The sequence below is a fragment of the Phascolarctos cinereus genome, unplaced genomic scaffold, assembly GCF_003287225.1.
Source record: "Phascolarctos cinereus isolate Bilbo 61053 unplaced genomic scaffold, phaCin_HiC Scaffold_5;HRSCAF=322, whole genome shotgun sequence".
Lineage (NCBI taxonomy): Eukaryota > Metazoa > Chordata > Mammalia > Diprotodontia > Phascolarctidae > Phascolarctos > Phascolarctos cinereus.
Window position 1 is genome coordinate 413661350 of NW_027555958.1, and position 18311 is coordinate 413679660.

Consider the following 18311-nt stretch of genomic DNA (forward strand, 5'->3'; position numbering starts at 1 on the left):
TCAGAGGCATGCTGGTGTAAAGCTAAAGGCAGCCAGTGTTTCCAATTAGAACCTAGAAACAGGAGTCACTATAAAGAAAGCACACAGTAGGCCCCGGCACAATGTACACTGATGAAAACTCCTACGCGGTGTCCAAGGTAAGGCCTCCCTCCCACAGAAGACTGTGCTGACTTGGGTGGGGCTTATGAAAGGAGTGATTTTTTTTTCAAAGTGAAGGGATTTTCCTAGAAAAATTTAATTTAGAGTCCTCAGACTTAGACTGCTATTTTATCTGCCTCTACATAGTTTATATCTGGGTGACACTGAGTGGTGGCCAAAAGGTGAACTCTGACTTAACTGAGGCCTAAGCCATATAGATGTATTCAGGGCCTAATACAGGCCTCCACATACAATCTATATGAGCCCTAAAGCAAGCTGAGCCAGAATCGTCCAATCATTGCTCATTTCTACATTACTAGAGACCTAACCCCATTTCTGGGGCAGCTCCAACAGCATCTGTGACCTTCTTTAACCCTCTGCATCCCACCTCCCACTTCCCTTTTTCCCTCCTCACCTCACACATCAAGATGCAGGTCAATCATTGTCAGAATGGGACTAAGTATATTACACTTCTATTCTGGTGTAATTGCAGGTTGGCAGGAGAGACTGAGCCTCTGCCCAACAAAGCCACCTTCCCCATCTACCTTTGTGACAAATGGGCTGAAAAGACATGGGGTGATTTATGGGGAAGGTGAGGCCACCACACAATTGCTTCATATTTTCTTCCAAACCCCCTCCTTTAGGGACCTAAATTAACTTCCCAGTTACTCTTTAGCCAACTATGTTCCAAGGTCCACGTCAAGGTATTATATAGCTCTGAGTAGGAAGATTTTAATCTTAGATTTTATAAGACATATTTAGGAGATATTTGTTAGCACTCAGCAATTAACCTTTACAATACAGTTGTGACAATTACAGTTGAATATTTCTGAACAATATGGCGGTCTGGAAAATTACTGCTTTTGATTTTACACACTACCACTGCTACCTTCAAAATGTAATATGGCTGGGCATAAAAGCATTTTAGAAAGTCTGACACCTATATATGTTTCAGAGATTCCTTAGCCTGGTAGCCTACAAAAAATGTAAAGGGAAATATTTTGATAAATCCACCAGAGAAACAAAGACAGAAATGACGAAAATCTGTGACCCAGAGTTCATAATATGTAGCCAGAAACCAAGGATTTATTCAACTTTAAAAATAATATTTGTCTCTGGGGAAAAAAATAAAAGAAAACTAAAAAGGGCAAATTTTACTTGTGCCTTTCAAACACAAATGCTTATTGGTAGCCTATCTTGCTGATATTAAAAAAAAAACTTTCAAAATTAGTAGTTAAATTCCCAGAGCTTCCAGAATTATTTCAAATAATGACGAAAATAATAATTGACATTTATAAAGTGCTTTAAGGTTTGCAAAGTACTTTTCACACTTTACCTTATTTGATGCCCTCAACAACCCAGTGAGCTAAGTGCTACAGGTATTATTATTATTATTATTATTATTTCCATTTTACAGATGAAGAAACTGAGGGTCAGACACTGAGAGTAAGTGTCAGAGGTGCGATATGAATCCAGATTTCTCCTGATCTCAAGTTTAGCACCCCTTCTGGCATCAAACTTCATCTCTACACTTCTATTCAATATACTTTTGACCTATGTTTCTTCCCTTGATCTCAGGTCCATATTCGGAGTCAGAAGAGCCGACTTCAAATCCCAGCTCTGCTACATAATCCCTTTTAGACCTTGGGCAAACCATTTAAGCTCTTTAGGTGGTAGTTTCTGTATCTGTGTAATGTGAGGGTATTGACTTGGTGACCTCTCTGCAACTGTGGCCTAATTCCTTATGTATGTGCACTAATCAGAAAGCTGATGATATAATCTCTACTGTCTCCATTGGCTATATTTCAGAAATACCATCTCTGAAGTCTCTCTAAACCAGCAAACCAATTATGATGCCCGAAGAGTCTGAAAAAAGTTCCTCTTGAACATTCTCTGTTTTGTTAGCAAAGGTATACTAGAGGCAGAGAAAACAAGAACATTGATATAGGGTGGGCAAGGAGGTGGGCAAGTATGATGAGAGACTGGTGCCTCAGGTCTCTAGAAATCCAATAACACAGGGGAGATACCTATGGTGAAACCAAGAGAAATAACCCCATGACACTATCTTCCTTTAACTTCAGGGGGGCTGACCTAGTAAGAGAGAGAAAAGGCTCCCCACTGTGGTGAAATGGAAGTTATGCATGTTAGAAGGATGCTTTGGAAGTAACAGATAACGGGAGCACAGTGCTCTGGCCCACGGAAAGATGGCACCTCAGTGCTGGGAAGGATGCATATGGGGCATGCCAAAAGTCTAAGTGCAGTTTTAAGTTTTAATGGCTTGTACTCAGACTATGGGGACACTGTCTAACAGGAGAAGCTACAAAGCCAACCTCAGCCTAAAAACGTGCTTGGAGACTGAAGTAACTGTTAAAATGTCTGATAAACCCAGAGATGTTTCCATTGAAAAAAGGAACTTTGCAAAGCTGCACTTCTCCAACAGTGAGGTCAACACCTAAGGGCTGTGTATTTGCAAATGGCCTGCGGTAATCACTAAGGTGATGATGCTCCAAAGCTGGCTCAATCCTGAACCTGCAGAGAGTGGGCAGATGTCACTAGTTAAGTTGTAATTTACCACTTGTGCAAATAAACGTCGTGAGAAACACCATTACTCTGCTTCATACACCTTGGAGGTTTTATTCTTCTCCCAGGAGGGCAAATGCTGATAGTTAATATTTGCTACAGACAGAGGGGACTTAAAAACATCCTTATGTCAGTCTTGACACAGTTCACCTTCTAAAAAGTCTTTGGGAACGTAACCGCGCAGAGCTAAAAACAGTATCTGTAATCTCCTTTCTTATTCTGTAAGTAGTTGGGAGCCACTTTTTCTCTCTTTCTCTCCCCCTTTCCTTCTCTGTCAGCGTCTCATGTGGGATCCCCGTATAAATGCAACAGCGGAAGTTACCTACAAACATACAAACTGAAAGAAAAGAAATATTATGTTTGGCTCCTCTGGGGTTCCCATGGCAACGGGGTGGGGGGGGAGAGGGAAGGTATAAAATGAAAACATCCCTATCAACAAAGAGTCTGCAAAGCTTCCATAAAGAAGAGGAGCCCGGACCCACCGCCACCACCACCACCATTTTACACGGGTACAATGATAAACCTTGGGCACTTTCCCATGCTTGTGTGTACCTTGTATCTGTCCATAGGGTCCTCTTGTTGCAGCTGGCTCTCTCGCATGGTTTGATACTCTTTCTCATATTTCTTCAACTTCTTAGTAGGCACCTGAAGAGTGGAGTGAAAGTATGTTACAAGAAGAACACGTAGGGAAGATCCGATGATGCACTCCCGGGCAGTCAAGAAACTTACCGAATCTTTAGGTACGTCTCACCAAAGCATGTTTTTTGGTGTAGAATCTGAAACGCTGCCGGTACTAAAAAACTTTCTATTTTTTTTTAATAACAATACATGTAATAGTGTTAACAACCATTCTGTTTATAATGATTTCATAATTATTTATGCTTAATCTACCACTGTAATTGTAACTTAGGGTTCTAGGTGAGGAATATAAAGAAAAATAAAATTTATTTTCTATGTTCTAATGTTACATTTCTTTTTAGGTAAAAATATGCAACATGAAGAATTACTTAATAATATTAGGATTATACTTGGCTTTCCCACCAAACCTCTTAACCTTTACCCTCAAATAGAGTATGTAAGAGAAAGGATAAGGAGGACTAGATTTGTGGGAAGAGAAGAAAATAAGCATTTATATAACCCTTGTGTGCCAAGCAATGTGCTAAGCACTTTTACAAATATTATATCATTCGATCCTTACAACAACCCTGAGAAGTAAGTGCTATTATTATCCCCATTTTACAGTTGAGGAAACTGAGACAAACAGAAGTTAAGTGACTTGCATAGGGTAACACAGCTAGTAAGGGTCTGAGGCTGGATTTGAACTCAGGTCTTCTTCACTTCAGGCCCAGCTCTCTAAACTCCTGCCTCTTTCAACCATATCACATCATTGAGTAAAATGAAAGGACTGAGGTCTATCAGTCAATAAATGTTTATTAAGCACCTAGTGTGTAAATGCTCTGTGCTAAGCACTTTTACAAATATTATCTCATTTGATCCTCACAACAGCTATTACCATCCCTCATTTTACAGATGAGAGAACTAAGGCAAAAAGAGTGACTTGCCTAGCATCATACAGCCAGTAATTTAAACTCAGGTCTTCTTAACTCCATGCCACCAGAAGCATTGGTATAGAAAGGGCCCTTCTGAATAAGGAAACTCCTTCTACCAATGGAGGTTGGCACCTAGAACACTTGCCCAGGGTCATATGGCTGATCCATGTAGAAGAGAAGACTTAGACCCAAATCCTCCTAGCTCTGAGGCCTGGTCTCTGCTTTTATTATGTCACTCAGCCTCTCCTATGCCAGAAAGCAGATCCAAAAGTTTGCCAAAGAATAAAAGATGCCAGAAATCAATGCAGTACTGAATCTGGGCCCTTTTGGTTCAGAGTAAACTTTACCTAATCTACACCCCACTCCATGTTTTCCTCTTTTTGGAAAAACTCTTCAAAGAAACATTCTCCTACCTCCCCTGACATTCTTTCTCTCATAATTCTTATGGATGTTAGAAAAATGTGTTCTAATATGAAAACCAAATAGGAAAAAATTTCCACTGCATTTTATTCTATTCCCTATAAAATCTTGCTGTTATTATATCTTTTTCTAGTACGGGTTAATTATTCATGCCCCCATTTTACCTACTCAAGTTAAAGGCAGAAAGGCGAAGGGAGTGACAGAGATTACTTGGCAAGTGGGTGCTCTGCTAAATTTGTGACATCTTTCTTGCGGATAAAAACTGGTTCATAAACTTCTCAGCGTCCTGCACAGTTCCTGGCACACAAAGCTAAAAAGAAATAGTTGTTGATTAATACATATTTCCCTGGATGTATGTTGTGAAATTATTTGTTGCTGTTTTTAAAATGGTATTTAGTCAAACTACCTTGTTAGTGTCAGAGAAAGGCAAGAAGCCAGAATGAATAGAAAAATGAGTCTATTGCTTGCTAGGGTTGAGGCCCATTGTCAACTAAATGAGGAGCTTTTGGCTTGTTTCTAAATTCCATGGAAACTGGGTACAGAATTTGTTACATAAAAAGGAGGGTATCTGTTGTTCCTCATCTTCCTTCCTCTTCTCAACTTTTGACCTTTCCACCAAGGGATATCCTTTTTGAATCTTAGGAGACCTGTAATGCCTGATTTTGACCACAGTGAGGAAATTTCACAAGCTTATTTGATTAAATGTGATAGCCTGCACTCCATTCCACTCCTGCTCAGTGCAAGGAACTGTAGAACTGTGTTAGGGCTGAGGTTAGAAAGATAGGAAATGATATGACTCTAGCCCTTAAAACTAACAATCTAATTGAGGAGATATGAGGAGGGTGGGGTTAAAGGAGGGAAGGAAGGAAGGAGGGAAGAGGAAAAAGAAAAGGAAGGGAAGGAAGGAAGACAGGGAGAGGGAGAATAAAAGTATGATGGGTTTATGTAATAGGGGGAAGGAGAGACAAGGTGCTCAAGAAAAATGGATGAGGGGATGACTTTCAGCTGGGGAAGCAATCAGGAAAAACTTCTTGGAGGAAATGCAGCCTAAGCTGTGCCTTGAAGAATGAACAAGATTTCAACAGGCAAAGATGAATAGAGAACACATCCCAAGCTGGAGAGAAAGCTTACAGGAATTCAGACAGAGAATGCATGAGATTGGGGAACACCTCCAGTACAGATGGAACAAAGAAAGTGTGAAGTGGAATAGAATGAAATACGGCCAGGAAGGTAGCTTAGAGACTTTCTGAAGTCCCAAAAAGGCAAAGCCAAGGAATTTCTCTTTTACGCCACAGCAATGGTCACTGGAACAAAGCAGTGACATTGTCAGCAGACCTGTGGCACTGATTAATTCTACCTTAACTCACAGTAGGAAAGTGAAAAGACATCAAGAAGGACCAAAATGCTTACATATAACCACTGTAGCTCTTTGGCATATATAACAACTGTAACATTTACCTCCAAACTACCCGTTGTACACCTTCTGCTTTTCAGCTACACTTTCTTGCCAGTGGTTCATAATATTGTCTTGTCTCAAGTTTTCTAGTTTTTATTATATTTTGCCAACAAATCATTAATTGACCACATTTCTGTCAATATAGTCAAAGAAAAAAAGTCAGAGAGTATAAATAGCTGGCAATTGTGTTTTCAAAGGGGTTGCTAAATTTCATAGCCATTGCTAAAGATTTCTCATTGGTCATGAGACACTAAGCCTTGATGCTCTCTCATGAGGCCATTAACAGCCCAGCTGTGACCAGCTGCAGTGAAAACAGAGAAGAAAGCACCACCTGCTAATTGGAGAGCCCAGCAGGCAAAAAAGAAGGGAACTAGATACAGCATCATAAGCTCTTAATATCACTGGGGCTAAGGGGCAAATGCCTAAAGATGCCAAGTGACGGTAAGGTCTTTTAGACAACCCTCCCAAATAGACCAGTAAGCTTTCCTATCTAACTGCATTATCTACCACAGGAAGTTTAGTTCATATAAAGGTTTTTTAGAAAATCAAAAGATCAACCATCATCGCAATTCCAGTGATTTAAGTTTATAGAAAAAGTCAACTAATTTTGCTGTTTATGCTAAGAGCTGAATTTCAAAAGGCAAACTTAATGAAATCCACCGAACACCCTCAAAAGGTAATCCTTTCCCATCTGGCCAGAAGTCTAGGCTGTTTGGTTTGATCTTGCTCAGGGAAACACAGCAGGTTCCCAGAACGATATGTTGCTAGGATACCTTCCAAGCTTATTTATCTCATGCCTATGGTGTGATGTTGAGTATCCACCAGTGACTGGCACAAAACGAAAGGGAGAAAAAAGATAGAAGGAAGGAAAGGGGTAATGGTTAGGACTACTGTTATTTATGAAGTAATAAAAGAAGACACTAAGATTGTTGCCATTTAAAAAAACTTCATTTCAGGGCAAAACTGGTTATTTTAGGCAGTAGAACACTGAGGGGTGGAAATTTTCCTATCAGCAAAAGGTTAAAGGATGTAGGTGGGGGTGGGAGAGAAAATTATACCCAATTGTGAAGAAACAGTAAGAAAACTCTTTAAGTATGCACTTCTAATGAAAAGAACAGCACGTCTCTATCTAGAACTATTGGGCATGTCATAAAACAACCTATTATCTCAATGTGGAGCATAGATATGCCTCCCTTTAGTAAAAATTACCTTAAAATAATTCTAAACTTAAGAAATTCATTAACCCAATCACCAATTTACTTGAAGGAATAGCAGTCCACAGACATTAATCATTTTAGGGTCCTAAACCCCACTACTACCTATCTTATCTGTTACTGACATCAAGTGGAGTAGACAGCTCCTCCTGTTTGCATTCATTACAGATAATTGCAAGAAACTGTGTAATACCCCACCATAAAACCAAGGCTTTATGATAATGAAGTGCTTTAAGGTTTGTAAAACATTCTGTATACCTGATCTCATTTGACTTTTCCACTATTCCTCTGAAGTAGGGTGGGAACAGTAAGTATTCTCCTCATTTTACAGGTGAGAAACTGAGGCTAGGAGAAGTAAGGGAACTTATTTTCCTATGGTCACACAGTAAATGTCCCAGGCAGAATTCAAACCCAGGTCCTGCCTAACCACAAGAACAGTATTACTTCCAAAATGCACACTGCTTCTCACAATAATAAGCACTTAGCATTGCATAAAAATAACAAGAAAATGAAATAAATTAGGAGCTACCACAGCAATAGGAACAGTATAAGGGAGGACTATACCAGGTTGGGAATGCTTTGGGCAGTTTATTTCCATGACCTATAGTACAGTTCCCTGTGTCCTGCATATAAGTATTTACTAATAGTACAAACATTGAAGTCTTCCATCTTGGTAAGTTAAACCAGTCAAACCAGTCTACTGAGGTTTTCTAGGCGACAACTCAGAAAGACCTCAGGTTGAAATTTGTTTATAGCGGAGAACACAGACTTTTGAAAGAGTTTGGAACATAGCAGGCACTTAATAAATGCTTATTGATTGGTAAGCCAAAGTCTGAATATATCTTGCCTCTACTATGGATTCTGTAGGAAATTTTCATATACGACTTTCCCTATAAGTAAGTTAGAAATGATCCCTTGCTATTCTCTCTTGAACAAAATGTAGTCGCCAAATATCACACTGCTTAAGGTGGCACGTGAAGAAGTGGACAAGAGGGTCTGACAATTCAGTTCTGTTCAATTTATCAAAACTTTGTTAAGCACCTATTAGACACCAAGTACCACTGTAAGTCCTGGGCACACAAGACAAAAATGAAAACTGCTCAGCAAGAAGCTGACATTCTTCTGAGGGAAAACGAACACATACATAGATAAAGTAAATACATGAGTATGAGGGTCACACTTCTATGGATCTTATAGGGACGGCAAGAGCGATAAGCCTTGACACTCAGAGGTAGAATTAAGGAAGGTGAGAGGTCGAGTCAGAAGCATGGAGGTGGGACACAGAATGTAACATACAGGGAATAACTATAAGCCATTTTGTTCGAAATGGAGACTGTATATTGGCCACTCCTGGGGAAATAAGTCTGGAAGGACAGGCTGGCGCTAGATTCTGAATGTCTTAAAAAGGCCTTGAAAGTCCATTAACATGGTAAAGGTACCTATCACTCACTCACGCAGGTATATATCAAGCCCTATGTGCCAAGCACTGTGACAAACTCTCCCTTCTTCCTAAAAGTGCTATTTTTGTCAAGGGCACTATCACCCTCCCAGTTACCTAGGCTCACAGCCCAAGTGGCATCCTCGACTCTTGACTCTCTCTCTCTCCTCAGAGCCAAAGTGTTGCAAGGCCTTTGTGACATTTCTTGCGTGTACATCCCTCTCTCCTCTGACGCTGCCACCACTTTGGGGTACCCTGATTACCTTACACCTGGACCATTTCAATAGTATTCTGGTTGATCTCTTCACCTCATATCTCTCCCCAGTCCAGTCCATCCTCTAGTCTGCTTTCAAAGGGATCTTCCTCTAGTGAAAGTCTGACCACACTACCCCACCTTTCTGCCCCCCTACACACTAAATGCCAGTCACTTCCTATCACCTCCAGGATCAAACAGAAAATCCTCTGTTTGGCATTTGAAGCCCTTCATAATCTGGCCTATTCCTGCCTTAGTGGTTGGTTGTTTGTTTTCAACTTTACTGCTTTTTCCCCGGTACTCTTCAATCCACTGAGCTCCTTATTGGCCCTTGCACACAACACTCCACCTCCTGACTGTGTAAGTTCACTGGCTGCCCCCCCCCCCCTGAATAGAATCTCTACCTCTGGCTCCCTTCAAGTCTCACCTACAATTTCAACACCTGTAAGAAGCTTTCCCCAGTCCCCCTTAACGGGTCCCCTCCTTCTGCTGATTTCCCCAGTTTATCCTCTATATAGCTTTTTTATACACAATTTTTTGCATGTTGTCTCTCCTTTAGTCTGTGAGCTCCTGGAGAGTAGGGAGTTTCTATCTTTCTCTACATTGCTAGTGCTTAGCACAGTGCCTAGAAGGAGAGTAAGTGCCTAGTAAAGGCTTGCCTGCTTGCTGCTGTTGACTTGCCACAGGAATACTGTATTCTGTCAGAGGACACATTCTTATCTCACACTCCCAGTCACTGCCGCTCTACAGGCTTCCCTGCGCACAACTGCCTTGCCTTTCCAACAGTATGATGAGACTTGGTTTTAAAGAATGATTCCCATGGGGCAGCTAGGTGGTGCCGTGGATAGAGCACCAGCCCTGGATTCAGGAGGATCTGAGTTCAAATCTGACCCCAGACACTCACTAGCTGTGTGACTCTGGACAAGTCACTTAACCCCAATTGCTTTAAAAAAAATAAAATAAAGAATGATTCCCCCTCTATTGGCATCACTTCACTATCAATAATCTTTGTTTACATTCTTTCATCAGGCTTTATGTACCCACTTTTTTTAAATCTTAAAGCATTTCTGAAACAACTGGCTTGTAATTGAACTTCAAATACTACACACCAGTTAGTCTAGAGAACCCATTAGAATCGAAATCATTAATGGTGGCAGAATATTACTTAAAAGATTGTTAAAAATTTAATGGAGGAAAAAATAATATACAGGTTACATATCAAATATATCTATATATTATTTTACTGCTTTCAAATTTATGTATGCACCTGCATGTGTGTGTTCTATGACCCAGTCCTCTATCCACTGTGCCACCTAGCTGCCATGATAAATACATTAGAGAGGTGCAAAAAACAAAGTGCTATATGAGGTGTGAAGGGAGCATTATCAGCTGAAGGGCTGATATCTGAGGTGGTCTTTAAAGGATAGGGTAGGATTTCAGAGACAAAGAAGAGGAAGGAGGCTATTTGAGGTATAGGTAGCTATGAGAACAAAGGCACAAAAACGGGAAAGTGCAGGGTGTGTTCAGGGTATGTAGTCCAGTTTGGATGGAGGGTACAGAGTGTGTAGAAACTAGTGTTTAAAGATAAGGCTGTACAGGCTGAATGGTACCAGATCGCTGAAGGCCTTGAATACCAGGCAAAAGTGTTTGAACGTTCCTTAGGAGGAAACAGGAAACTACTGAAGATTTTGGGACAGAGGAGAGATACAATTAATCAGGTTGCTGAATAATGAGTTCATTTCTCAGTTACTCTTCTCCACGCTCATTAAAAAAGTAAGATTTGAAATCATGATAGATTTAAGCTGATTTGGCCCTTGGTGAATCTCTTGCATCTGAATATGCTTGTAAGGATTTTATACATTAATAAAATGCTTATACACATTAATTCCTTAAATTCATACACATTAGCTGAAAATTTGTAGGTCTGCATTCTTCTTCATTTCATTTCTCTAGCTTTTCGAACTACTTAAACCTAATGGCTTGGCTTATAGGCTTGTCACAGATTTTAGGACCCATTCATAACAAATAATGGTATAGTGTTAGACACTTTTCAATCTTCATGGCTTACCCCAGAATATAGCAGGATCATAAAAGTGTCTGCAGAAGCTTTTTCAATATTGATTTCTACTTTCTTTAGTATAATCCAATATAAGTTGTCTGGTCCTGGTGCTGGGTCAACATAAGAAGCTTCTTGTAGTTTACAAAACCTGCTTATCTGTTCATCTCCTAGTACAATAAATTTTGTCTTGAACTTTCACTTGGATGGTATTCTTCATATCTGTTTTGATCCGGATCCTACTCTCATACATAATAGTGAGCAGGGTGTAAGATACCATCAAAATGTTGCTATGTATGGATATATCTATCTTTATATATACACATGTATACATATATAAATATCTGTCTATATCTTCTGCTAAAGAAAAACTAGACTTTCCTTGGGTTTATCATTATAACACACAGGGAAACACAACAAGGTGCTGCTTCATTAGGCGGGTAGGATACTGGAGTTAGGATTCCAAACATGGTTTTACAACTTGGCAGTAACTGAACATTTTGCAGGTGTATTACTTGTAATTCACATAGTACATGGTCCACCTCACATATGTGCCCTTGGTGAGGATGGCTTAAAATTCAAGTATCCGAAATATTTCTTTTACATAGACAGACATTGGATCCAAAAGATAAGGACATGGCAAGTCATGAAGAGATAGCAGGGCACATAAAAAAAAAGGGAATGTGTGAATAGAGTTCTGATCTTGGAAAGGGAAATTTTATTATCCTCCTGAAAGGGTCTGGCTATCACAAGTGGCTGCTAAGAGAATTTCATCTGTATTTCTTTTGATGGTTTGATTAGAGTTTTAAATGAACAGATGATCGGATCGAGAAAATACATGAACTGTTGAAGCTATAGTCCAGTAGAGTTATACTTTTTCTTCTTCAGACTTTAATACTCCAGTTATAAGGCTTTCCTTCTCAGATGTAGGTGGAGTCCCTCCTTCCCACATTATAAGAATATAGGCAGGGCCGCCCTTTTGAGTGCTACTGTAATTTAAAATCCTTTAGGAAAGAGATTCTTTCCTTTTTGTCTGGTTAGCGTTAGCGTCTGGCATAGTATCTTGCATATAGCAGGCATTTAAGAAATCTTTGTAGAATTAAATTGCACAGAAATAGCCCTGAGATTCAGTTAAGTTAGCTAAACCACTACAGCTGTTATGAAGATACCTGCATTACTGCTTGATAAGGACCCTGTCAGTAAACTTTGGGGCTTGAATCATCCATTCAATTTTTTAAAAAATGAACTTTGTATGCCATTTGACTTTTCATCAGCAAATGCTCAAATGCAGCTTCCTGATTCCTATATAAGATCTGGAAACATAACTAGAATAACCAGTTTAGTTTGCATAGGCAGAGAAAAAAAAATTGGTGTGATCCGGCTGGTTATACAAAGCTCCTGTTGCAAGCAGGGATCTGACGGGAAATTGCAAGGTAGAGAGTGCGTCACAGCATTCTGCAGGGTGAATCTGGGAACCAAATGATAAAGATGCTGTTTGAACTTGGGTTGTAGTTTACAGGTAGAGCTCTATAAAACTTCTCTGTCCTAAATGAACAAATATGGAGGGGTTTCTCTCAAATAGACAGTTATAACATTAATATGGATGACAAACAGCTAGACATTTGAGTAATTCCAATTCACTGGCTGAGATTTGACTTGAGGGAACCAGTTAGCATCAATTAATGACATGCCATAACTACCAACAGTTATAAATCCAAAGTAGTTATTCTAATGATATTGCTAGGAAAAAAAACATTCCTCTGCCATGCATATTCATAGATCTGTAAAGATTACAATTCCCCATCCAATGTAGGTTGGGGATTAATAGCTTGATCGCTGATGAGGGAATTGTAGGAATAGGAATAATAATGCTGATAATCACACATTAATGTAACTTGCCAAAAGGGAAAGTGACCAAATAATTCCTTTCCCCCCAAATCCATGCAACTTAAGACAAGAAAAATGTGACAGATACTCAGAAGAAGTCTATCCTGTTGAAACACTCCAAGAATAAAAAATAAATAAATAAATAACAAAAATGGTCTAGTGGTTTAGCCAGTGGATCAGGAAAGTTAAATTCTGCCCATTTAATACTGGTGGACTGTGAGATTCTAGAAAGTCACATAATCTCTCTCTCCTTGTTTCCCCAATTTGTGAAATGGAGACACTGTACTGAGAATGAGAAAGAAGACAGACAGGTTGGTAAGTGAATTAGCCTTTTCAGGCCGTGGGAGTATAATTTGAGAGGCAATAGAATCAAGTGGGAAAAGTGCTAGATGTGGAATCAGGAAGACTTGGATTCAAATCTCTGCTCTGATACTTGGCCACAGTGACCCTAGGCACATTACTTTACTTTTACCAACCGCAGAGTTTTCTAATCTGCAAAAATGGGGGGAAGAGGATAACAACACTTATATGACAGACTTCACGGGCTCCAGGGGAAATCATTTTGCAAATCAAGCGCTATAGAAAGGCAAGGTATTCTTAGTTTGATTTTATTATTAATAAATCACTGCTTCATTGACTGAATCTGCTCAACTGAGCCCAGTGTGAGGAGAATGAACTGCAGGGCAATTTGGAAAGTGATACTTAATTAAGTGGCTTAAAGGGGGAAGAGGCAATCTCAAAAGTGCCTGGATCACATACAAGGAGTTTATTTATTCCTCTCTCTGGTCCACTGATACTTGCCAGGCAGTAAGCACTTATTCTGCACTCACTGGATATGGTGTGACCCTCTAAAGAGGATATTAGGGTTAGAAATGCCTTGGAACAACCACAACACATGCAAATTATTCTTAATATTGGAAAAATCATCTCAATGCTTGGATTGATTTGGGCCAAGGGATAGCTAATAAAATTTCTTACTATTAAAAAAAACCCATTAGAGTTGAAGCACCCTGATCCAAAAACTTCCCCATCTTATCAACTGTTGGATGGATCAAAGGATCAAGCTTTGCTGCTGTTATCTGAAGGAAAACAAGAAGGAGGTTGTTCCCCCCATCAAAAGCCCATGTTCCTTGGTGCCAGTCCTCTTGCATCTTTCTCTCTGGATTTACAAGCAGTATCTTCTCCCCCACCCCTTCCCACTCTGACAGGAAACTCATCTTTCTGAGTTCAAAACCAGCCTCAGATATACTTACTAGCTGTGTGACCCTGGACAAGTCACTTAACCCCATTTGCTTCCGTTTCCTCATCTTGAAAATGAGCTGGAGAAGGAAATAGCAAACCACTCCAGTATCTTTGCCAAGAAAACCCCAAACGGTATCATGAAGAGTCAGACATGACTGAAAAACAACTGAACACCCATTCTTACCCACTGTATTCATCAACCTTAAGTGTGTGTTCAGGCATGGGGATACACAATGCTTATTCTCTTTTAAAAGTCATAAAGCCACAACATCTTATTAATTCATTGCTAAGTTGCCAAGTGTTTCAACGCTCTTATGAAAAAAAAAGTATAGCATGTCTAAAATAAAATTGCGTTTTTCAGTGCGTTTTTGGCTAGAAGTTTATCAGTTAAAGACTACAGCATAATGTTTGAACAACAGAGTATTAGAAATGATTAAAAAATTAAGATCTAAAATGGTATACAGTCCACTATATCCTGTTACATGTTAGAATAGTATTGGTCGGAATCCAGGTAGCACATTAACTAGATGTAGTCTCAAAGTTGGGTCATGGAAACATGATACTCTTTTCTCTTTAGAAAGTTAATTAAGCTTATTTAAGATTTGACTTTAATAGAGTTGCAGGTTAAAAAAAAAGTAACCCAAGATTTCCTTGTTCTTTATAATCATCCAAGCAGATAAGATTGCTGTGCTGTCCTGTCCATGATGGTAAGACTGCAAAGAAGCCTGAGTAAGTACTTTAAGATTCTGGTCGCAATGGATTTGATAGAAAATGAGATAAATAACTATTTTCTCCCTTAAAAAGCTACAGAATACAACAGATACATTTACACTATAAGAAGTGTAATTCAAAAGACTACTTTGGAAAACTGGTTGTGGTGTAATCTGAAAAAACACTGTTTGTGGGGAAGGTGAATTAAACAATAGCTGTCTATCTAAGAGGGATAAATAAAAAAAACGGGGGGAACAAAGAGAAAGAAGGAATGTTTTGCTTTATTTCAATTATGTAGCTTCTACTTTTAAGAGTGACAAGGGAAACTGAATGAAAGTGACTGAGTTAAGCAAGAAGACAGCTGAAGCTAAAGGATGATTCCTCGTTTTCAACACTAAAGGCAAAACCTCAACACCTGAAAAATCATCAGTAAAGAGATATTTTACTGTTTATAGGAAGCAAATGTTATTATTATACAAACAAAAGGATTAGGATAGAAAGTAAGTGAAAGACTTCTGCTCACTCTATGCCTTCCTTCAGTTCACAATTTCTCAGTATGTCTCAGTTAACAGTTTTCAGTATTTTCATCTTTTTCCTTTTCCCATTCTTATATTCCTTCACTAATCTTTATTCATTTTGGTCTTCCTTTTGTCCTCCTCCACTGGCTCACTATATTTACTTGGACGTCTCCTTAGGATAAAAAAAAACAAAACAACAAAAAAAGCAAATACTTCATGGACTAGCTGGCACAGGAGTAGTTATATAAGTAAAAGGATTTTCAGACAAATTCTTCCATGTTCTACACCTAGAGCAAAAGTTGTCAGAGAAAATATTGAGAAATACATTTCAATATGAACTTCTGATCGTAGTATCACAGAATGACATTAACGTTATATTCCAGCCTTCCTTTTTTTTTTTTAAAAGGCCACTGGGGTTAAGTGACTTGCCCAGGGTCACACAGCTAGTAAGTGTCAAGTGTTTGGTCTGAGGCCAGATTTGAACTCAGGTCCTCCTGACTTTAGGGCCAGTGGTCTATCCACTGTGCCACCTAGCTGCCCCTTAGCCTTCAATTTCTTTTTGAACCAGGAGTAAAATTCAGCTTTTTATGTTGCTTAGCAATTATCACTGACTTAAATGAAAACGGTTTACCCAGTTAAAGTGACACTCTCCATAAATAACTTCCTAGCACTTCACTAGAGCTCTGTTTAAGAACTAGAAATTCCATCTAATATATCCTTGACAAGTGGTGATTCAGCCTTTGCCTAAATACCTCCAGTGACCTCTCAATGGGGAGGTAATCCATTCTCTACTCCCTTTTTGGATAATTCTCATTATTATAAAGCTCTTTCTTAGAGTGAACTGAAATTTCCTCTCTATAACTTCCACCTACCAATTGTCATGTCACCTTTCTGGGCTATTTATTCAATAATATTGCACTTACTAGGTGCAAGGAACTGTAAATTTAAAGACACTAGAAAGAACTTGTAACCTTGCAAAAATTTAAAAGTCTAAAAGAGATTTTAAAACACCTCAAGCGGTTAATAATTATGAGGCAAAATCTGGAAAATGTCATAAGAGAGATTCCTGCTGACAGCAATGTGGGAATGCTTTGCTGAGGAGACGGAACCTGAAGCTGTCCTTGAAGCGTGGGTTAGGATTTAAATAGGCCAAGATGTGTAGGGAAGGCATGCCAGGCAAAGGCAATAGCAACAACCAACCACTGAGCACTTATTAAGAACCTACTATGCGCCAGGCACTTTGTTAAGTATTCAAACAAATGAAGAGCTAGAAAGGACAACGCATGCTTGAGGAACAGTAATTAATATGGTTTGGCTAATGTATAAGAGAGTTGTGGGCTGGAAAGACGAGCTAAAATTAAAGCACAGAGGCCTATGAAAATAAACAGGATGATGTGGGACCTGCTTTAGCAGGTAATGGGGAGCCACTGTAGGGGTTTTTTGTTTGTTTCTTTTGGCTAGGCAATGGGGTTAAGTGACTTGCCCAGGGTCACACAGCTAGTACGTGTCACGTGTCTGAGGCCAGATTTGAACTCCAGGGCCAGTGTTCTATCCACCCAGCTGCCCCCCACTGAAGGTTTTTAAGTAAAGGAGTGACATAACCAGAACTATGCTTTTGTAGGATAAAATGATAGTAATGTATAAACAGAGGGAAGATAAATTAGAGAAAGAGAGAACAATCATGAGGCTAATCCAATAGTTCAGGTATGAGATAATAAGGACCTGATTTTCCTTTAAGCAAGTGGGAGCGGGAAGGAGGGACTATAAGAAGAGACGCTGTAGGGGTAGAACTGACAAGAGTAAAAGAGCACTTAGTGTAGGGTATAAGAAGCAGGCTAGAGTCATGGATAACTGTCTTCAAGCACGGGTGACTAGGCCAACTAGGTCACTTGGTGCCCTGAATTTGATGCCAGGAAGACTCAAATTTAGTCTTAGTAATTTAGCCTGACTAGCTGTATGACCTTAGGCAAGTCACTTAAACTCCTCCAGTCTCAGTTTACAACTAGGTAGCATAGCGATGGGGAAGGGGGGAGAGGCCCTAGAGTCAGGAAGACTCCCTCTTCATGAGTTCAAATCTGGCCTCAGACACTTATTAGCTATGTGACTCCGGGCAAGTCACTTAACCCTGTTTGCCTCAGTTTGCTCATCTGTAAAATAAGCTGAAGAAGAAAATGGCCAACCTTTCCAGTATCTTTGCCAAGAAAACCCCCAAAGGGGTCCCAAAAAGTCAGACACTACTAAAAACAACTGAACAAACACAAGAAAAAAACCCCACAAACTTTGTAGACCTTAGAATATCAGGTATAATCAAAATACTATGCGAGGATTCATGGGAAACATTATGACTAATTGAGAATTATGGTTCATGGAAGGTTTCAGGGAAGAAATTATATTGGTGCTAGGCTTTAAAAGATGAGTAGAAATTCAGTGGGGAATGGGGAGGAAAGAAGAGAACAACCAGACATAAGGAAGTGTTATGAACAAAAGCCTCTATATAGAAAAGTTATCAGGCATGCATAAGGGATAATGAATAGTACAGTTTGACTGGTACAATTCGTATGTATATTTCCTCAAACAAGTATTTGAGTTAGTGTGCCGAAGTATGAGATTAGCTGCAATACAGGATAGTGCCAGAGGGTCTTGAATATCTAACAAAGGAGAGTAAGCTTTACTTAATGGGCAACATGAAGCACAGAAGGGTTTGGGGCAGAAGTGACATGATTAGATCTCTCCATTAGGAAGATAAGCCTGGCAGTGTTGTCAAGGAAAAGGGAAAGAATAAACATGGGAATACCTGTTAAGAAGCTATTAATAGGGTCATACCAATCAAACTATCAAAAAAATTATT

General features: G+C 39.4%; 1 protein-coding gene across 5 annotated transcripts in view; it reads right to left on the reverse strand.

The window, feature by feature from the left end:
- The window catches only part of RABGAP1L (RAB GTPase activating protein 1 like), a 681088-nt gene that overhangs the window by 39063 nt on the left and 623714 nt on the right, over nucleotides 1-18311 (reverse strand). For 4 of the 5 annotated variants that reach the window (XM_020970529.2, XM_078156481.1, XM_020970532.2 and 1 more), the window contains one exon: nucleotides 3271-3363. In XM_020970529.2, the coding sequence (XP_020826188.1) occupies nucleotides 3271-3363 (93 nt within the window). Of the gene's footprint in view, nucleotides 1-2747; nucleotides 3056-3270; nucleotides 3364-18311 lie in introns of those variants that run through there. The other variant, XM_020970531.2, reaches the window with a different exon arrangement.